The following is a 23,712-nucleotide window of genomic DNA, read 5'->3' on the forward strand; positions in this document are numbered from 1 at the left end:
CTGATAAGAGCATCAATGCAACTGTGTACTATGAGCAGTTGAACCGTGTTCAAGAAAAACTTAAAACTCTGGAGCCAGCACTTCTGAATTGCAAATTGGTCCCCATATTAGAGGACAACGCTAAGCCCCATGTGGCTAGGATGACTCGGGACACCATTCTACGCCTTGGATGGGAAACACTATTCCATCCGCAATATTTCTTGGCCATTGCACCGTCCGATTGTCACCTTCGAAGATGCCAGTTCAAATCTCTAGTAGAAGTGAAAAATGCACTTGATAGCTTCTCTTCACGGCCTCCAAGTTCTGCCGCGATGGAATCCATGGCTTTCCAGAACGCTGGCAGAAGGTCGTCGATGCTGATGGGGACTATTTTTGATCTTCCAGGTATGACTTAGGTCATAGGCGCCGACTTGAAGAAAATATTGGGGGGCCAAAACAATGAACAAATATATAATCATATTCAGCCGTTTTCTACCAACTGCTGGTTAAAGGCCCCCTTCCCTCCAGATCTCGGTCTGCTGCATCCGCTCCACTGCTAAATTCATGGCCTAAGTCAAATTTGTGTAAACGCATTAAAACAAATTCAAGTTCAAATTCTGGGAACTTCACTGCACCACATTGATCTCGTATCAGTGTTACCATAGTGTTGGTTGAAGCTTCAGTGCTCTATTAACTTTTTAGGATTTTTGGTAACTTTTGTTACCATGGCGTACTATGGTCTTTGACCTCTTATTCAGGTTCTATAACAGGTTCTTGAGTCGTTTTTATTAGTCAAGTCAAGGATAGACCAAAGAACACCCCAGATGCGTTTTGGAACCGGATGGTCAACTTGGCTGCGCCAAGTGGGGACAGAAGGGCGTGACTTTTTACTTTTTCTTAAGGCAAATTTCAAAAATTTTTCACGCCTGTAGTTTTCACGATATCAGATTGGAATTGTATGTACCTTTGGATATTTCTCAATTTTTTCTGAGATCTTTACGTGAAGCCGAGTCCGGGCACGAGGGGCGCGAATGTTCCGAGGAGCTGATTTTTTCAGAAAAAATTCAGTTTTCTCGATTTTTCCGGTTCAGGAATACGGTACGTACATGTGTTTGGTACCGTTGGAAAGGGCTTGTTATACTAATAAAATAACGTTTAAGCCATGACACTAGGCTAAATAGTAATGACGCAGTAAATTTTTATAATAAATATATACGTATGTGTGTGTATAAAGAGAGAGCTAAATTCAGACTTTCAACAATTTTCTATCCTTTGTTTTTAAGATACAAGATTGGAATTTTGCACGCGTATTATGTATATAACAATGTATTTTTAGAAAAAAAATAATTCAGCTCCCTACGTCAACCCAGCCTAGGCCAGAGGGGCAAAATGTTTTGGTTGGATTTGAAAAAATACTTCTAAGTTTTTCCCTAATTATCTGGTTTAGGTGTATGATACAGACATGTGAGTGATACCGTTGAAAAGGGCTTATTATACTGAAGAAAATGGCGTTTGAACCATGACTCTAGGCTAAATAGGAATGACGCAGTACATTTTAAAAATATTTTATACCTAGGTATATATAGAGGAAGTTCGGGTATTATGGAATACCATTTTTGTTTCGCTTGTAACTCAGTTAATAATTGCACATTGAAACAAAAAGGAAAACAAGTATACGCCTTACATATTTGGCTTTATTTATGCATATCTTGATAAAGAAGTTTCGTTACAGGGTTGAGTTAAAATTATAATTTGTAAAGAAACCACTTTGGAGGGTAATATGAAATAGTCGAGAATGGAATACAAATGCTATACAGAAAAGAAATGAGTTTTCTGTTGAACATACAATGAATACAGTGACAATATATGAAAATTCTGAATGCCAAGCCATAACTGATTGTGATTACTTGCAAAAGTCATAAATATAATACTTTGCTTCAGGATCGGCACAGTCATTGTGTGCTCACATTAAACATGATGAACGCTGGAACTAAGCTCACCCTTTGTATAATCAGAAAATTTGCTGTAATAAAAAATACACTTAGACCCTAGCATTGTTGTTATCATAAATGTGTGTTTAATTGCCCAATACCGATAGATATTTTTGTAATCGGAATACCATACGGAATACGGAATACCATGCTTTTCTTGCAGGTATTCCATATTGCCCTCCATGCCACCTTGGAAACGAAAGAACTGTTAAACGCATTCGAAGGCGTATAGGATAATGGCGCTTATCAAACTACCACTCTGTGTATCCAACGTCATAGTAAACAAAGAATTGTTGTTCTATTACATTTCAATAGGAAAATACAGGTTGTAAACCACTCATCTGTAAAAGTATTCCTGAATAAGAAATCATATTTTCACGTCTACCAACACAACGAATGTCACAATCACATGGAGACTGACTGTAGAGCATCATAGGGACGTGAGGTAGTAGCTTCTTTCCTCTCCGCTTGGAAGCAACACATCACAGGCGAAATAATGAGGTATTCCATATTATCCGACTATTCCATAATACCCGAACGTCCTCTATATGAAAAGATGGTCACCTTCAGACTTTCAAAAATTTCTCCCGACCTCAGTTTTCAAGATACAAGAACAAAATTTTGCGCACGTATTAAGTATGTAACAAGATTTTTTTTAAAGATTCAGATCCCTAAGTGAACCCAGGCCCGGGCCAGAGGGGCACAAAAATTTCGATTTTTTTTTTTTGCGAAAATCTCATGTTTTTTTTTTTCAATTTTCTTATTTCTGGTGTATAATACGGACAAGAGAGTGGTACCGTTGGAAAGTATGAGCTATCCTGAGAAAAAGGAGGTATGAACCACGATCCTACAATAAATAATAAGGAAGCAGTAGCTGTTTGAGTGAAAGTCTAATATTTACCTCAAAAAGTGGATATCCTAAAAGGGTTAAACGCCGATTTGAAAACGGTGCTTTTTATCGAATAAGAAGGCTGTTCCTAATATTGAATTAAAGGCACGACATAATTTACGACAGAAATTCTTGCTCCTCTTTGGTAATTCTTCCTCAACTGGATTATATTGGTGGGGGGGTCGAGGACCCCACCTTTAAATATTGGGGGGCCAAAAGTGCCCTTCCCCCCAAAGTCGGCGCCTATGACTTAGGTGATATATCGATGTTCGAATGTGGTGGGTGAAAAGGCGACAAAACTTTCTTGGTTACTTTTATAACAAGGTTGATTGTGGTAAAAGAATCAATAGGTGACTATCTGCCTGATTTGTAATACCTTTTCTGTAACTCCAATTGAAGAAATTAAAATGTATGGTAAGAACGTCACTCAGTCAAGAGGCTAAACAAATTATTTATCCTTATATATATTTGCCTTTCACTATGTGATTCCTGTACATAATTCGAGTTGTTATTAATTTTAAATCTTTGAATATCAAGGATGTAGGCCTATATGACCTGTCAAATGGATTTCTTAAAAAGGTAATTAATATATTGCAGATCCACTCTTAGTTTGTATTAATAGATGTCTGGTATATACAAGGTTTGTTCAGAAAGTAGTCGGGCTGATTTTCTTAAAATCAAAATTTGTATTCACAATTTGACACATCAACTGAATAATTTTCAAAAGATTTCCACCGACTCTGCCAATCACTGAAGACTCCCTGGAACGGTTTTCAGTGGGGAAGTTGTGTGATGCCATGTTCGGTCAGAAACTCTATGACAGCAAAGGTGGTGTGGCTCGGCACATTGTCGTGATAAAGTTTCCATGTTTCCATCAATTTCATTTTCGACGTGCTCATGCGAACTTTTTTCGAGCGAGGTGAGGTGGGCCTGTGCCATTCAGAGGCTTGATCATGTCATGGGTCACTCGCAGTTTTACCCAGATTGATCCAAAATTTCACCGCGTAACGCTGCTCTAACAAACAATTCATTATGGAGATGACAAGGTACCTTGAAAGGGGTTCACCTTAAACTCGATCTACACTCCGTGAACTCTTGGAGACGACTGGCGGCTGTTGCGCTGGTAGCTAAGATCCTCACCACCCAACCAGAGCAGTAACATTCTCCTCCTTTACTACGTTTTGGTGGGAAAAATCAGCCTTACTACTTCTCGGACAAATCTTGTACTTTAATTCATTGAAAATATCTAAAGTTGTATCAATATTTTAATATGTAGGGGCCTATATCAATATTTCAATATGTCATTGCGTTTACACTTCGCCCCTGTTAATCTGCACATGAGAGAACCGAAATTATAAATATTTTCAGGTACGGCGACCGAATACAACTTATAAAGCTGTTAGTGTACATGAAAAACACTTATGACGTTTTATGGTTTCTCCATATTGTCAATCCGAACGATATATACATATATACACTGCTCCACAAAACTTAAGCAACTCGAAGAAAGTGGCAGAAAATAAACTGACACGATCACTGCACCAAGTATAATGAGCAAACAGACGGTCCAGATGCACAACGCAACATAAGTGAAGACGAACAATACAGTTAGGATGTACAGAGTGACCAAAAAGTTCAGCACAACGATACCTCAACAGATGAAGCTGGATTGTGCGAGGACATAGGCAGTCAATATGGCATGTGACCACCACGAACAGCTATACAGGCACGACATCTGGCCTCCATGCTGCAAATCAGAGTGTTGATCAAGTCTTGCGACAGATGGCACCACTCCTCGAGAAGAGCTGTTTGCAGGTCAGGGAGAGTACGTGCTGGTTGACTGCGCTGCGCTATTCGCCGCCCAAGAGCATCCCACACATGCTCGATGTGATTCAAGTCCGGCGAATATGCAGGCCGTGCAATACGCGTAATGTCTTAGCTCTCCAGATACTTGGACACAAGATGTGCACGGTGTGGGCGGGCAGTGTCATCCATGAACAGGAAGTCTGTGCCAAATTATCCGCGGAAATTGCGCACATGTGTATTGAGAATTTCATCCCGGTACCGTTGTGCTGTCAAAGTGTCATGCTGCACAATATGGAGGTCCGTTTTCCCATCCATCATAATTCCACCTCACATCATAATGGAACCACCGCCATAGGACGGCCGTTCAGCAATGAAGTTTGGATGATAGCGTGTTCTTGGCTCACTCCACTCTAAAGTCAACCAAAATCAGACGACAGGCTGAATCTCGGCTCATCGGAAAACATGACAAGCGCCCACTGATGTTTCCCCCATGCAACATGTTCCTGACACCATGTGTAACGCACACGTTTGTGCTCCAGTTTCAATGGTACACATAGCACAGGCCTTCTTGCATACAGTCCTGCTCTATTGAGCTGCCAACGAACAGTTTCACGACTCATGAGTTGTCCTGTAGCCTGAAACAACTCATTGGCCAGTTGAAAGCATGAAGCTTGACGGTTACGTTTGGCAGAAATTGTGATTAATCGGTCCTCGACGGCCGATGTCTTCTTCGGACGCCCTCCTCCATGACGTCTACTGACTTCACCTCCATTTTGGAAGCGACTCCACAGCCTCGACACAACACTTCTATTCACGTTGAATTCCTGCGCCACTCCACTTGCGATCGAACCAATTCCAACCGCCCAATTATTCGCCCGCGGTCAAAGTCACTCAAATGTCGTCTACCAGCCATTGCAAAGTGTGTACCCCACATAAGAACCACTAACTCAATGCTTGGAGCCTCGGACACTACTGGGCTGTGGTGTACGCCTCATGGCATAAGTTGTTCACCGCGCTTGCAACGGTGATGCTTATGCGATAGAGTGGGTGCTCGCCTTGGCTGTGTGTCTCTGTGTATGTGCATGCCACTAACCAGTGTTGAATGGGCCCCACACGTCACTTATACCATGTTCTCTCGGGTTGCTTAAGTTTTGTGGAGCAGTGTATATTCTTTAATGTAGCCGGAAAGTAGTTCATCTTTAAAAATCGAGCATTAGTTTCTTTTTTCAGCACGCGAATTTCCTCTTTCTTTTGTTATTAATGTTCCATACTCTACCACAATAAGTTAATTTGACGAAGTATACACTGTCTAGTGTGCACTCCAACTGTACAGTATAATTCAAGCTTGCATATGTATAATTCAGTGTACTTTTCATATTTGGATAAACCTAAGTTGATATGGCTTCTTCCTTCAAAACCCGCATGAAAAAATGAAGAAGAAGATGATTCCACCTTCACCTTCAAATCATATGTTTTTCTATGTTTATCTAATACGAGAACGAAGAGTGGTTGTGACAATGCTAAAATAGGTTTAATAAATAGAATTGCACACTTGTCAAGACAGTAGTAAAATAAACAAGAGAAAAGAAATTCGTTTGTCGTGTGTTCATTGAATAAAACTTGAAATAATGTCTACAAAGATAGTTACGGTTTTAACCCCAACAGGCCACCGAGTGAAATTAAAAGTAACAAGCGATACCACAATTTTACAGGTAAATAAATATTGCTAGTTCAAGGATAAAGGATATTTTTGGGGGGAGAAGAGATATGTCATAGCACTTGGGACTTCATAAAACATGTAGCAAATTAGAAAGGAATATGAACAAAGTGTATAGTGAAAACATTTATTTTCCTCTAATGCACATGGATAATAAGTTTCTGCGTAGTTTTTGTACAAAAATGTTCAGTTTTAGAACATAGGTCCCGCTTCTCATTTAGTTGTAATAAAAACAAAGCAAAGAACGTGTGTGTGGGGATGTAACCCACCTTCACTCGTTGATGCTCGCTCGGCAATACTATGTAAATTAAATATTAAACTTTGGTACAGAAAGGAACCAACCTAGCTGATGACTTATATGGAGGACCTCTGATTTAGAATCTTCCCAATTCCCGATTAGCCTCGCTGTGCCAATACGTATTAAGTGAAAGAAACAAAATGTAACTTAACCTAATATTAATAAGTCATTGTTATAATGAAAAGCTGGTGGGAGTTAACGGATTAAATGCCAAGTACTCTCCTAATACCTTAAACCAGGGTGTAAAAAAATCATGATTTTTTTAAAAAAAATCATTTTTGTTGATTTTTTTGATTTAAATCGATTTTTTTGATTTAAATCAAATCTTGCTCCTCGTACAATACAAGTCGCGAACTGAAGAAAAAGCATTAGAAATTAGTATTAAATGCTAATTATGCCATTTAAGTGAAAGTATTTGGGTTGAATTTTGAATTATCCCCAATCGTTAACCTATATCAATCCCAAACAATGTTTCTTAACCCTTTTAAATTATGGCTCTTTTTAAAGGTAAATTATAGACTTTCAGTCAAGCAGCTACAGCATCATCCCTATTTATCCTAGAATCATGGTACATATATCACTCTCTTCACAATAGAACAGCGTTTGAAACGGTAACATTCACATTTCCCTATCATGTCCCTGAAGCGGGAAATTTTGAGAGAAATCGGCATTTTTTTTTTTTACTTTTTTTTAAAAATTTTGATCCCCTCTGGATTCCCCTATGTTAACGCACAGATCTCAAAATCAACTGGGAAATACTAAGGGGTGTACAAAATTTCAAGCTTCTATCTTGAGTAGTAAGGGTGAGGAAACTATTTAACAATGAGCTAAGAACATTCCCACAATGTCCCAGATGACCCGGATATAATATAAAAATGTCCTCAGACATCCTATTTATCCTAGGATCATGATTTGTACAATATTCTCTTCAGGATAAAACAAATTTTCAAACGGTACCCTTCAAATGTCTCCATCATGTATCTGGGGCAAGTAAATTACGAAAAAAGGAATTTTCTGTTAAAAATATCTTTCTTTTATAAATTTTTATCTCTGTGGACTTCTCCTCCTGTTTTAAGGCAGAGACCTGAAACAAATCTGAAAAATACTGAGGGGTGCACTGAGTAAATATGTGAAATTTCAATCTTGTAGGTGCAAAAGTAAGCCCGCGAAAAATAATATCCCCCAAATACCCCAGATTCCCGTATAAAACAGGATCTCAGGTAACAGTTTCCTGAGACATCCCTATTTATCCTAGGAGCATAGTACATACATAATTTTCTTCAGAATAGAACAGCCTTTCAAACGGTACCATTCATATGTCTCCATCTGAGGAGGGAAAATCACGAAAAAAGCTATCTTTTGTTAAAAAAAAAACATCCTTTTTTAAAACATTTTTTCCCCTCTGGATCCGCTGTTTGCACGCAGAGATCTGAAAACATCTGAAAATTATTAAAGGGTGCACTCTCCATACTATATTCAATATATCCATAAGAACAGGCACTTTTCCGGACAAATGGAAAGAAAGTTTAGTGTGCCCAGTACCAAGGTCTGGAAATAAAAACGAAATACAAAACTTCAGACCTATAGCTATATTATCTCCTTTTGCCAAAATTCTTGAGAGTATTTTATATGCACGAATTCTGAATCACGTTAAACCAGCTATATCCATACATCAACATGGTTTTCTACGCAATAGATCTACTGCAACAAACCTAGCAGTTGTAACAAATTTTATAGCAACGGAGTTAGACAAAGACGGCCAGGTAGACGTTATTTATACCGACTTCAGTAAGGCATTCGATGTCGTGGATCATGATGTTTTAGTGGCGAAATTAGCAAGCCTAAACTTTACAAAATCGGCAATTGAATATATTGTGTCATATTTATGCAATCGGAAACAATCTGTTCTATACAAGGGTCATATCACTGAAAAGTTTGCTACTCTGGGGTTCCTCAAGGATCTCATCTGTGTCCTCTGTTATTTCTCCTACTTATTAATGATATTCCGCTTTTTATTGAAAACTCTGAGATTCTCCTATTCGCTGATGATCTCAAATTATATTCTAGAATGAATTCAACTGAAGACTGCATACAACTACAACAAGACCTACAGAGAGTTCAAACATGGTGCGATGACAACAAATTAAAAATAAATGTATCTAAGTGTAAATCCCTTTCTTTCACGAGAAAAAGAAATCCCATCACCTTTGACTATACACTGTCTAGGCCAAGTACTGTCAAAGATTTAGGTGTTATTTTTGATCCTGAATTAAATTTCAATCAACACATAAATATAATAACAAACAGCGCATATAGAAACTTAGGTTTAATGTACAGAATAGGGCAAGACTTTTTCAGTGAGACAACGTTAGCAACACTTCATTTCACACATGTTAGATCAAGATTATAATATTGTTCTACTATATGGACTAACAATAATAAAAAATACTCTCAAGAAATAGAAAGCATTCAAACGAAATTCTTGAAAATGCTTACATACAAAAGACCTAGTTTTTATCCCAAATATTTTTCCTACAATGATCTAGTAAACAATTTTAACTTTCGAACTTTAGAAAAAAGAAGATGGATGTTAGACTTGTTATTCTTATACAAGTTATTAAATAATAAGATTGATTGTATGGAGTTGGTCTCGAAAATATCAATGCGGTTTCCCACTTGATAAACCAGAGTAGAGAATACAGGTATATTTTATTGTGCGAATGCCAGAAGCAATATATTATTTAAATCCCCTATATGGAGGCTGTGTACGTTATATAATGAAATTGTATATAAATTTTGATAAAGTGGATGTATTTAGTTTATCAGAAAACAGGTTCCAATCATATTTAAAACAAGAAATTTTCTATAGAAATAATTAAGAATTTTATGTATGTAACATTTACTGTATGTACACAACACTATAATTGGGCACTAAGTCTGTTGTGTTGTATATATTAAATAAATTACTTGATATGAACTAGTGTGCAAAATTTCAGTCTTCTGGATGCAAAATGTAACCCGCCAAAAATAATAATACGCATAACAAAAAATATCTTTTTAAATTTATAACTTTATCACACACTATGTCTCAACGCAGAATGGCGTGAAAGCATATGTTCTAAAATGCCTCCAGTCTTGAAGAAAACGAAGTAAAAATCCTTATTGGTACTTTTTAAATCGAATAATGAAGATTCTACCCTATCACCTAAAAATAGGTGATATAATTTAAAAGGTTAGGCATAAAGGAAAAAGTACAGCAACGTTTATCAAAATGACACTTTTTTTTTCACAAAAGTTACTGATATTTGGCAGAGACCTTATTTTTAAAAGCTCAGAACTACATAAATTTGGGGTATGAAATACATAAATTTCGCCTAAAGTTATAAAATTAACTTTTTTTTTTTTTGGAGAGGGGATAGGACCCCTCTAAATACACCCTATTATCTGGGAAGAAACAAAGGCACAAAAAGAATTTTCGTCTTAAATGTCGATTGTGATTTCCCCGTTGGAATAATTAACGATTTAAAACCCAAAACCAATGTTACAAAATGAAGAAAGCAGGATTGCTCCGTTACTTGTTCAAAACGGGATTTTCCCTAATGATCCTCCGCATGACACTTGTTTTCATACTATACTGTACATTTGAGTCTCATTGTATTATGACGATTAACTTCCATAGAATCCAAATAACAGAACAGAAACGGGATTTTTACTTATTTTCACTTTAAATTAATTTCTCTCGGAATTCGATTTAAATCAACGATTTTTATTAAAAAAATCAAGTGATTTAAATCTTGATTTAAATCATGATTTAAATCAGACTGATTTAAATCAATCCACCCTGCCTTAAACAGATGTTTCATTAGCGATTTTCCATTTTAATAGGCTTGCATGAAGAAATTTGTTTCGTTAAGCAATGGGGATGTGAGATTTAGAGCAAGCGGAAGCTGTAAAAAACGAGTAGTTAGTACAATTTGGGTTGGAGGAGCTATGTGTAGTCTTGGATTTACATCCATGAAAGGAAGTTACACATTTTAAAATTTGTAGGTAATTGTTCATGCTGTGTCTACACGGTGAAAGAAAACTTCAAAAGACTCTTGTTCAAGACTATTTGAAGAAAAGAACCTCAGCACTGACGTCATGTTTGTCGTGAATTCAATAGTTTCGTTTAAGAGATTTCGTTTCGGTCGTGTTCTAAACCATCCAATCAAAGAGCATTCAATAGGCAATCAGCGTCGGAGTTAATTGCAGAAAAATACTGCCTATGTTTAGTTGAAGAGAACCATAATAATGCTACAATCTCGCTAATTATTGTTAATGTTAAGTTAGGGCAACAACTTACATCATTGTATTCATAATCTATTTGCGCTTCCGGTAAGTATATATAGTCTCTACAGCAGGGCGCAAAATTTCAGTCAGACGCACTCGCCAATTCAAAAGTGGTGGTTGCCGGTATCTCTCCCGTACAAATTATGAAAGGTGTCCCCCTCCCACGGCCTTTGGTTTGAAAAAGAAAGAGATTACATCGGGACATAAAATTTCAAAACAAGACAATTAGATTTAGGATAATCAATTTTGAATTGGACAATTCATATATATATATATATATATATATATATTTAAATCTTACCTTAAGATTTCACGTTTGTGTAATGCTCTCTCTCTGCACTGAAGTACCAGTTGTCGATTGCAGTTTTCAGATCAAAGTCTTTAAATGAAGGGCCATTGATGAAAACTGTCAGAAAATCATCCAGTGTGTAAGTCCTCAGTGAATTCCTGTAGGCAGTCTTAACTCTGTTGAGACTGCGAAAGTCTCTCGCACATGGAGCAGTACTCACAGGTAAAACTGCACAAAGTGCGACAACTGGAAGCAAATTTGGGAATCTCGTAATGAAGTTTTCAGTATCTGATTCAACATCAATGAAGAAAACAAAACTTTAAATAGTGCCCACTCTGCTAAGACAAGGTCCACTTTTTCTGTGCATATAATGGAGGCAAACCATTTCAATTGAGGGTGGGAAAGGAGGGGCGAATTACAACGTTGTGAAGACTTAACTTTCCATGTACGTTGCGAAGGTTTCACATTTCGTGTTTTCTCTCACTCAGTGATACTTATTTTCGTGCGAAACAGAAACTGCGCAACCTTGTGAGTTTAAGCAGAAATCATTCCTACTGAACACTGGTCGCCAGCTCTACATTTCTAGCCGCCAATGGCGACCGGAAATTTTGCGCCTTGCTCTACAGCATTTCGCATATCTTACTTTTACTACATGTACGTCTATTCCATTTTTAAACGCGATACTAATCAGCTACGTTTCCCGTAGTTCAACTCATTTCTGTAAATCTTCCATTTTTTCCTACTTCCGGCCCTGTTCATCTAAACATACCCCGAAAATACAGGACAACCATGTTGGTGTTGTGAAACAGAGCGGCAATTGGTGAATTAATAATATCTCTGTATGAATCTTTTTATGTGATGTTCAAACTGTATATTATTACAATAAACAGAAGAAATATGCACGCTGGCAGATATTAAAGTAATCTTAGTAATAATATACACGATTTATGTACTTGCAATGCTTCCATGCTCATAATTACCGGTAATGTTAAATTATAAAGGTAATAAGTAAAGCCCAGAATTAATGGCGAAATAAAAGCCCGGAAATGGCAGGCAATATTGCAAAATTAACACCCAAAAGTGGCAGATAAAATGGCAAAATAAATTAAAGAAGCAATCACGAACTTTGGGGAAAAAATAGATACTAAAATATGTAAAAGCTATAATAGGCTATAATTCGTTTACTAATCGAATAAAATGTTTCATTTTGAACTTTGTACTTACCACTTAAAATTCTGGAAACTTGCGCAATCCGTGAAGGGACGACATCTAACAATTCATTCGCCATTCTTCAGTAGTAACAATGAAACAATAACTTAAAAACATTATCACATTTTATTCACAGGCGGTTACATTAGCACAAACATTCAAAGCACAAGAAATACTAAAGTGAAGTTATTTTACATTACACTAGCAGTTTATTTTCATTTACGAAAGGTTTTTCATATTTTTGTTCTCTGAAATTATTAACATCTTTTTAAGATTTTCAAAGGATTGTCTCCTGTCAGAAAGAATTCTCTTGAGATGTGAAAATGATCTTTCCACATCTACAGATGTCACTGGAGTTGAAACATGTAATTTGGGAAGAATCCATGTCTCTGTCAACAGTTGTATCAGCATCACCTTCCTTAACACTAACGATGTCCTTCAATTTTCCCAAATCTGGATTAGTACTTACTAAACGATCACACTTACGCCGAATGTACTCGCTCTTGTCATCAGGTACAACACTCAGATCGTTGAGAGTATCATTGAAGATTTTAAAGCTTGGCAATAGCATCTGGTAACTTTGCAAAATGTGTTGCAAACTTTGAGCAACCTTAATTGAAGACGCATCATCCTCATCAAAAGTATAAATGATTCTTTGATGGGTTCAAAGTTGTTAGCATAATAGAGAACAGCTGTAATCCATGTACCCCATCTCGTTAAGACAGGCTGTGGTGGAAGCGGAAGTTCAGGGTCTAATTCGCGAAACGCACTCGTTCGCGAGGGAGCTTTCAGAAATACCTTTTACACATTTGACACAAGAAGGTCAACATCAGGAAAATGAGAACGAACTTCCTTTGCAATTCTATGTAGCGCGTGTGCCAGACTGGTGACATGCAGGATACGTGGGGACAGAAACTTAAGGGCTTTTGCTGCACTTTTCATGTATGCGGCTTCGTCTGTGACAAAAAGAAGAACCTTATTTTTACACATTCTGGCCACAGAATACTCTGCGATTTTGTAAAAACCTGTGCAATTTGCCGTGCCATTTACTTTTTCAAGAACTTCTGATGCAATCAAAAATGTTCGTGTGCCTTCTTTCCCTCCCAAAGTTCCAATTACAACGTTGACTATGGAACGTCCTAGAATATCGCAAGTTTCATCAATTGAAATCCATATATTTTTGTCAGCAACACTTTTGCGGATATCGTCAATAGTTCTGCTGTACGCGCTATCAACGTAAGTTTTTCTCAAAGATGATTCACTTGGAACTTTTTGTTTTGTGTATTTCTCGAGAAGGTTTCTAAACGAAACATTTTCTAACTTCCATAACGAAATGTCCGCGTTAATTAGAGCTTCACACAGATCATTCGCAAAACTGTTAGTACGCGAAGCGTGCTTCATGACTGTTCCAAGAAGATTTTGAACATTTTCACCAGCTAATTTGCATTTCCTTGCAGAATAGTGTTTTGCAGTACTTATATGGTGTCAGGGTGGAAAAAAATCATGATTTTTTTTTAAAAATCATTTTTGTTGATTTTTTTTATTTAAATCTATATTTTTGATTTAAATCAAATCTTTCTCCTCGTATAATACAAGTCGTGAACTGAAGAAAAAGCATTAGGAATTAGTATTAAATGCTAATTATGCCATTTAAGTGAAAATACTGGGGTTGAATTTTTAATTATCCCCAATCGTTAACCTATATCAATCCCAAACAATGTTTCTTAACCCTTTTAAATTATGGCTCTTTTTAAAGGTAAATTATAAACTTTCAGTCAAGCAGCTATAGCATCATCCCTATTTATCCTAGGATCATGGTACATACATCACTCTCTGTAGAATAGAACATGTTTTGAAACGGTAACATTCACATTTCCCTATCATGTCCCTGAAGCGGGAAATTTTGAGAGTAATTAGCATTTTTTTCCCACTTTTTAAAAATTGATTCTCTCTGGATTCCCCTGTGTTAACGCACAGATCTAAAAATAAACTGAGAAATACTAAGGGGTGTACTAAATGTGTGTACAAAATTTCAAGCTTCTATCTTGAGTAGTAAGGGTGAGGAAACTATTTAACAATGAGCTAAGAACATTCCCACAATGCCCCAGATGACCCGGATGTAATATAAAAATTTCCTCAGACATTCCTATTTATTCTAGGATCATGATTTGTACATTATTCTCTTCAGAATAGAACAAATTTTCAAACGGTATCCTTCAAATGTCCCCGTCATGTATCTGGGGCCGGTAAATCACGAAAAAAGGAAATTTCTGTTAAAAATATATATATTTTTTAAAAAAATTTACCTCTGTGGACCCCTCCTCCTGTTTTAAGGCAGAGATCTGAAACAAATTTGAAAAATAATGAGGGATGCACTGAGTAAATGTGCAAAATTTCAATCTTGTAAGTGCAAAAGTAAGCCCGCGAGAAACATTTGCCAAATGCCCCAGATTTTCGTATAAAACTGGATCTCAGTTAACAGTTTTCTGAGACATCCCTATTTATTCTAGGAGCATAGTACGCACATCATTTTCTTCAGAATAGAACAGCCTCTCAAACGGTACCATTCACATGTCTCCATCTGAGGCGGGGAAATCACGAAAAAGCTAATTTTTGTTAAAAATATCCTGTTTTTAAAAACATTTTTGCCCCTCTGGACCCCGCTGTTTCCACGCAGAGATCTGAAAACATCTGAAAATTATTAAGGGGTGCACTGAACGAGTGTGCAAAATTTCAGTCTTCTGAATGCAAAATGTAACCCGCCAATAATAATAATAATAATACGCATAACAAAAAATACCTTTTTTAAATTTATGACGTCATCACACACTATGCCTCAACGCAGAAAGGCGTGAAAGTATGTAACATGTTCTAAAATGCCTCCAGTCTTGAAGAAAACGAAGTAAAAAGCCTTATTGGTACTTTTTTAATCGAATAATGAAGATTCTACCCCATCACCTAAAAATAGGTGATATGATTTAAAAGGTTAAGCATTAAGGAAAAAGTGCAGCAGCGTTTATCAAAATGACACTTTTTTTCACAAAAGTTACTGATATTTAGCAGGGACCTATTTTTAAAAGCTCAGAACTAGCTTGCGGCATGAAATACATAAAGTTCGCCTAAAGTTATAAAATTAACAAAAAAAAAAAAAAAAAGGGGGGGGGGATTCAACTCCTCTAAATACGCCCTATTATCTGGGAACAAACAAACAGACACGCACAAAAAAGAATTTTCGTCTTGAATGTCGATGGTGATTTCCCTGTTGTAATAGTTGGCGATTTTAAAACCCAAACCCAATGTTACGAAAAGAAGAAAGCAGAATTGCTCCGTTGCCTGTTCAAAACGGGATTTTCCATAATTATCCTCTGCATGACACTTGTTTTCACACACTATACTGTACATTTGAGTCTCATTGTATTATGATTATTAGCTTCCATAATCTAAAATCCAGAAACGGGATTTTACTTGTTTTCACCTTAAATTAATTTATTTCGGAATTCGATTTAAATCAACGATTTTTATTTAAAAAATCAAGTGATTTAAATCGTGATTTAAATGAGACTGATTTAAATCAATCCACCCTGTATGGTGTGTTACAAAATAACGTTTTTCAGCGGAAACCACAGTTTTATATAGCTTACGAAACAGTACAGAACTGTCTGTTGAAAACACAGTACATCCGAAGTCACTCACAATATTGAAACACACATAAATACCAGTTCTGTATCACGCACGCCTAAGATTCACAATAACTGCCCACCTGGCTACTTCTTGAAAGTAAGCATCTTCGTTTCTCATTCCAAGAACCGAACACTGCTTCAAAATTCCAAGAATTGAATACGCACTAGCATCCCCGCCCCTTCTCTTGTCACATTCCAACGGGAATAGACCAGTTATTATCAGACACCGAGATCGCTTGGCCAGATAAGAGCGACTCAGATCTGTGGTATGCTGTCATTCATGAGTAAATAAAGAGTAGTGGAAGAGAAAATCTGTGACAATGGCAACAAATTGCTTCTAAATTGTGAAGTTGCACTTTACCTGAAAAAATCATGAAAGTTTCAATAATGGCACCATTAATTCCGGACTTTAGTAATAAGTATAAATATTAATTTGAGAATTTAATATTCACGAATATAGGTTTAGGTTACGAAGAGTCCGTCAAATTAAAATATATTTATGTATTTGACTTTTCGTGCTTTAGTAAAACTCTATAGACTTATTACCTTGGCGCATGTCCAAAGAATTGTGTACAGATGGATAATATGCGTGCAAACTGAAGTGCCCTGGAAATTATTAAATGCTATCCTATTATAATATATGCCATTATTTCATCACGATATTCACTTAGAAGTTGTTTCTTGGGATGGAAGTTGTGTTCATGGGTGCAGATCGAGCTTTCGAGGGCTTACGCGCACGAGTATAAATTCACGTCCAGATGTATGCATAAAACGGACTGTGAAAAAAAAAAAAAAAAAAAAAAAAAAGCCACGAAGAGCAAAAATGTTATATCCCAAAACAGGGTAGGAGTTCGGCAAGGGTCCTGCCTGGGGAAGCGTCCGTAACAATAAACTTGTAAACAAAATACTGCTTTCCTATACTGTGATGAATTGCTCCGACAGTGGATTGCCCTCACTCATTTTAACCATAAAATTACCATTTTTAGAGTGGACCTGCCAGTACCTAACGTCGACTACGTTTGTGAAGGAATACGTGCATATATAGGCTGCGTTAAGTCCATTAAATAAATATATATATATTGTCATCTCTTCGCTTGGTTTTCTGTATCTTCAGTTTCTTCGTTAAAACAGTCTATGCTGCCATGAGTGTACGACAGAATCCAAGCTAAATTCTGGCAAGGCGGACAAAATCCAAGGAACAGTATCATGTGCGTAGCTGTGGTATGTGCCTTGAACACCCAAATTAAATTGTATGTTTGTTTCTTTTTTCAATTGTCATGCATTCTAAAGTTTTATCTGTAATTCTTCAATTTATTTCATTTACTTTCGAAGAACTGAAAATCCAATAAAACATGTAAAATTGTCACAGTAAGAGTGCAGATGAGCTTTAATTACTCATAAAATATTCTGGCTACTGCTAGGACATGTCCAGGTGGATTCAATTTAGAGTGATCAGAAATATTTTGACTCAAAAGTGTATACTCACATAAATCAACCAGTAAATGAAAGCACTGACTTGCTAAATCAGAGATATCAAATAACAGCAAAGCAGCCCAGTCTTAAAAAGAGTACACTTAATTCTACTCTGTTCGTAGATAATTAAAGTAGAAATAAAATTAAAAAAAGATATAATTTAGATAAAAACAAATTTACTTCTCTACCCTCAAAGTATTTACATCAGTTACACTTGTCAAAATAACCAATAACATGTGCATTTACATTTAGTTTATCTAGGCACATTTTCACATTTCGAGTTACTAGATAACACTTTTACATTATTTAATTCACACACATTACATTATTAAATATAATACGTGATATTGATCCGCAGTTTTTTGTAAACTGTTCGAGATTTTTCTTTAGTGTGATTCTGTTATTCACATTCTAGTACAGAGAACAGTTTTATAACTAACCAGCACTGTACTTTTGTGACGGAACCTAACTTAACCTTACATTTGATGTAAAAAGGCCAAGATACTTAATGGAAATTGGTGGCGTAGCTACAATATCAGCAGACATATTTCCTAAAATGTTTAATATAATCTATTAGGTTCCAAATGCCTGCAGAAAGTTAGGAAACAAAGGCTAAAAGTTGAATTATTTATGCACAAATCTGGACCAAATCAATACGCAGTTTCACTTTCACCTATTTGGATATTTTCGATCACTTATTTTGGATTGCTATCTATCAACAAATATATAAAATACAATTCAGTACTTCTATAGGGTGGCCACAAAGTTCCGTTATCCCTGAAAATAAGTAGCATAAACCACTAAACGTACGTAAATAACTACACGGAGAGAACTGAATGACATCAACAACAATGCTTTTGAGAAGTTTTATTGAGATAGGAAACATGAAGTGTCTAAAGGATCAGTCTATCGACTGTCATTCTCATGACAAAGGATAATACGCCGCCAGGTTCTGTGCGACATTTTGCGGAGCACTGCAAGTGTAACTTGAGTGAAAGCTTGTTTCACAGCTTCTATCAGTTCGGTAGTGGTATAGTAACGGTTTTGTGGAACGATGACCTTCATGAACCCCCATAACGCATTATCACAGGTTGTGAGGTCTGTGTGGTTTATCTCATGCACCCAACTTGCAATAACACGTTCTTCAATGGTGTAACTGGAAGTATCAGCCATCGTTCACGCAATCTGAAACAATAGAAAGCATTTATAAAAGGGTAACGGGAAAACTGACATTAGCATTTATCAAGGGGTAACGGGACTTTGTGGCCACCCTGTATGATTGTGTGCAAGTTGTGTCAGTTTTATTCAAGGCTCTTATTCAAACAATATATTTTGAACATTTAAATTTGAGGTATTGAGTAGTCTTGTTCTTAAGCTTTCTTTTACCGTGTATAAACAGCAGTACAACAACTACACAGTCATTTTAGGGTTACATTGCAAAGTTACCGTCAAGTAAAGTTACCTGTTAAGTGCAGTTCACTCACACTGGTCGATCCATTCGTAAATTGTTGTAGACGAACCATTGTTAAAGATAGTAGACTTTTGAGCGCGATTGTACGTGTTCAGTTGACCTAGTTTCGGAATGAACGGTCCAATTGGTTACAGTTTTTTCTTTATCAGTTATGCATTAGAAACTGCATAATTGCAGTTATGCAAAGTTATCATACTTACATTAGACAATATGTTTTGAGATTGATAACAAAAACGTATCAGGGTTACGATTTTTTTCTAGAGAATGTACGAGACTAATCATTGATAGTTGAGTTTTTAGTATTATTTTAAATAATTTCGTTTAATTGGTAGCTGAAACTTAAGTATTCATTGTCTTATTTTACAGATACTGGAACAAGCTTGTAAGAACAAAAATTTTATAGCAAAAGATTATGACCTTACGTAAGTATTATATTCTTTAGGTTTCTTATGTATGTTCTTTAAAGAGACGTAGTAAATGGACTTTCTTTGGATATTATTGAAATCAATAATTTTGGTAATCGAATATAATAGTCTTTCACACTTAGATACGTGTTAACTATAAGTAAATTTTCTTTACTTGTTAATAATAGACATTCATTTGTCACAGTTATTATTATTATTATTATTATTATTATTATTATTATTATTATTATTATTATTATTATTATTATTATTATTATTATTATTATTATTCATAGTGAGAAATCTAGAAGCAAAGAAGGGTTTCTTTTCTTTTGTAAGGTGATTGTCGATGCATACATAACATGACAAATAAATGTTGTACACGGGTGAAGCATGTAATTCGTAGAATCTCATTTTCTTTATTTTAATCCATATAGATATGAGGCCTTCCTGGTAGTAAGAGTGAGCTCAATTAAAGGCTACTACATGCAACCTGAATAGTAATATCTAACTGTTCTGTAGCAGCCAGTTCTCGTGCTTATATAAATAGGTCAGAAATTCGTGTTTAAAAGACTATCTACATTATGGTGGTAGTTACAAGTAGAAAGGGACAATAACAATACAGTATTATCGTTTTTATAACGAAATACTTTAGTTTGTATAATATTTACCTGTACCGTGGGCAAAAAGTGCTCATAAATATGTAATATACTTAGTAGAATGTTCATTTTAAATTAACAGAAAAGAAGAATGTTTTTAATATATGTAAGAGATTATTATGGGATAGTTGTGACTATGTACATGTTATGTGTTGACCTAGTCAAGTGAATTTATGTATTTCACGGTTTTAAAAAGGAATATTTAAGACATATCAAGCAATAAAGGTGAGGCTAATGATCTTTGAACATCTGAGTTGATTCTTGCATAAAGAAAAGTTATTATCGCTTCGTAACTTATATTTTACCAGACGGACCAGGTTGACGACGCTTTTCTATAGAGTCGTTATAAAAATTTGGTTTACCAAACCCGGGATCTTTTGAAAATTCAGTTCCCGAAGAAGGAAAGTAGGGCTGAATTTACTTGGATATTACCATTTATGAATACGAACTTAACCGTATTACGAAGCGGTAAGGTCATCAAAAGAAAAATGGATAGTGAAATAGTGCAACAGGAATCTAATACCAGTAATCCAGGTGAAATTAGTGCAACACCAAGTTTGTCATCTGAGGATCGACTTTTGTTAGCTGTGCAGCGACAAATTATGCAAATGACGACTGAGATAAAACAAACCATGGAACAGAAGCTCAATGAATCTAACACAAACATGGAACAGAAGTTCTATGAAGCTAACCAGACCATGGAACAGAAGATAGAACTGAAGTTCTATGAAGCTAACCAGACCATGGAAAAGAAGATAGAACTGAAATTTAATGAAGCTAGCAAGCAGTATGAAGAATTAAGTAAACGAATAGAACGGATAGAACTGAAATCAGACGATACGAAACAAACAATCGTCCAGGTGATGAACGACATATCCTCGCAGTTTGAAGAGAAGTTAAAAAGGTTAGCCGATGAGTGTCAAGAAAAGCACGATCATCAAAATCATGAAATCTGTGCTGTAAAAAAGGATTTAACGTTAATAGAATCTTCCGTTAAACATCAAAAGATCCAGTTGGCTACTATGCAGGAAGAAATTAAAACGTTACAGGCTAGAGACACCATTTATCGCAATAATCTGGGCAGTGATCGCTTCGAGTTTCCCCAATCACCGGATATAAATACGCCTTCGCCGGAGTCTGAGGAGGATATTATATTAGAGGAAAATTGTCCGAAGATCAATGATGAACGAAATATAAATGGTATCATGACACAGCACGCTACGGACCGGAACAATCACACCACAAGAACAAGGAGTGAGAAAAGAAAGGTAAAGCTAAGTGTCAAGATGAGCGAAATCAAAGCCATGAGTAAATTTAGTGGTAAGTGCAATGAAAATGCTAGTTCTTTCTTAGAGAAATTCCAAGACGAATGTAATATAATGTCTATCGACCGATCACAATACATGAAATTAATACCCCATGTATTACTCCCACCTTGTTCCTTATGGTTTAAGGCAATACGTGATCACATTAGTACATATGAGGAATTTAAAGCGGCATTGATCGCGAATTACGAAAATGACTTTTTGCTGGCAAACAGAGATGCCACTCTTAGAAATCAACATTTCAATCCTCGATTGCACAAATCTATTGTAGAGTTTGTTATAAATGTCTATAATGAATTAAAGGTTGTTAATCCCTTGCAATCGGAATCAAGAATAATTGCATCGATTCGCAATTTGCTTCCATTTAAATTACAGCAGATCTTATTTTCCACACAGTGTATGAGTTTCAGTCATTTATTAATGCTTGTACAATGCTACGAAACTCAATACCATGCTATGAATCTAACACAATCAGGAATGGGTAAAAATAAGAATAATTCTGATCATTTGGTCCCTGTTCGGAATTTGAATATCCGAAGTGTGAATAATAATGAACCGAACCTAAGACGAGTATACTCTAGCAATCAAAATGAACAAAATAGGCAAGGCTATGTAAGGAATCCGCCTAACCTAATCAACCGAAGTAGACACAAAAATAATAGAAATACATGTCGAAATCCTAGAGATGCTATCAATCCTATGTATAGACATAATCATTGTTCACGAGATGGTACTTCGTATCCAAATTCAAATCACGATGAAAGACAGGTACAACCTAATGTAGAACCTAACCACGATTGTGCGGTACAATGCACTTTATTAGATTCATATGCCAGTGCGAATGTAACATGATTACCGTTAACGAAACTAGGTTAAACCCATGTTGGTTATAGATTCTTGTGAATTTTCGTTTTAAAGTTTGTGTTGATATTAATAATGAAAACGATGGTTATAAATATTTGAAATGCATCTAGTTAAAGAGTTAGTAGCACCCAACATTCTTGATCAAATAAATAAGAATGAAAAATAACAATAATAATGAAAAATGTGTTTATTTAATAACAAAAAGGTGTCTTTTGTTTCTGTAAAATAAATTTATTTACTTCCATTTGATTATTCAAACGTAGGTTATGTTTAATTTTTATTCTTTCTTATTAATGTGAAGAATCATAATTCAATTTATAATTAGTTAAAGGCAAAAATTATTTTATATCAGATTGATTTGTGTTTAATTATCAAAGATTATGTTAAGAATAAGATCCATTCTATAAAATCAATTATTCAATGACTACCTTGAGTGAAATTCTTCTTTATTTTGGACATCTTAGTGCTACTATGTATACATTACAATTGCAACATCTAACTTATTTGTTATACAATGCGCCCGAAAAGAATAAATATTATTTTGTCACATCATCGTTTGTAATAATGATCGAAACTAGTAATCTTGATAATTTGTGTTTCACCCTCGTTAATTATATTTCTAAGCGACGATGTTTTTAATGATAAAGAATAAATAATAATGTAATAAAAGAGAAATATTAATGAAATCAAAGATTTATTGTAAATGTATTTATGTGAATGATAATAACTAATATTTTATATATATATGAGGGTTAACAAAAAAATAATGAAGATATATACGAGGTGTGATCAAAATATAAAGAACATATGTAATGTACGAACATTAATCTAATCAGACCAGTGGTTCTTGAATATAAAAGCCAAGCCTACTCATGACTTTTATATTCAGTCCCTTTGTCGGGCGACATTTTCTATAACGAAATACTTTAGTTTGTATAATATTTACCTGTACCGTGGGCAAAAAGTGCTCATAAATATGTAATATACTTAGTAGAATGTTCATTTTAAATTAACAGAAAAGAAGAATGTTTTTAATATATGTAAGAGATTATTATGGGATAGTTGTGACTATGTACATGTTATGTGTTGACCTAGTCAAGTGAATTTATGTATTTCACGGTTTTAAAAAGGAATATTTAAGACATATCAAGCAATAAAGGTGAGGCTAATGATCTTTGAACATCTGAGTTGATTCTTGCATAAAGAAAAGTTATTATCGCTTCGTAACTTATATTTTACCAGACGGACCAGGTTGACGACGCTTTTCTATAGAGTCGTTATATTTTGTAACGCATATCGTCACTGTCAGCCGAAGTGGAGACAGCACAG

At 35.6% G+C, this 23,712-nt stretch overlaps 1 protein-coding gene across 3 annotated transcripts in view; it reads left to right on the forward strand.

The window, feature by feature from the left end:
- The first annotated feature begins 6,097 nt into the window (after positions 1-6,097).
- Positions 6,098-23,712, forward strand: part of LOC145680605 (tether containing UBX domain for GLUT4) — a 39,145-nt gene continuing 21,530 nt past the window's right edge. The window contains exons 1-2 of one of the 3 annotated variants that reach the window (XM_081751283.1): positions 6,098-6,377; positions 19,498-19,553. In XM_081751283.1, the coding sequence (XP_081607409.1) occupies positions 6,294-6,377; positions 19,498-19,553 (140 nt within the window). In that variant the 5' untranslated portion in view covers positions 6,098-6,293. Of the gene's footprint in view, positions 6,378-17,378; positions 17,409-19,497; positions 19,554-23,712 lie in introns of those variants that run through there. The other 2 variants (XM_081751285.1, XM_081751284.1) reach the window with 2 other exon arrangements.

This window comes from Thermobia domestica, chromosome 3 (genome assembly GCF_964235325.1).
Source record: "Thermobia domestica chromosome 3, izTheDome1.hap1.1, whole genome shotgun sequence".
Classification (NCBI taxonomy): Eukaryota; Metazoa; Arthropoda; class Insecta; order Zygentoma; family Lepismatidae; genus Thermobia; species Thermobia domestica.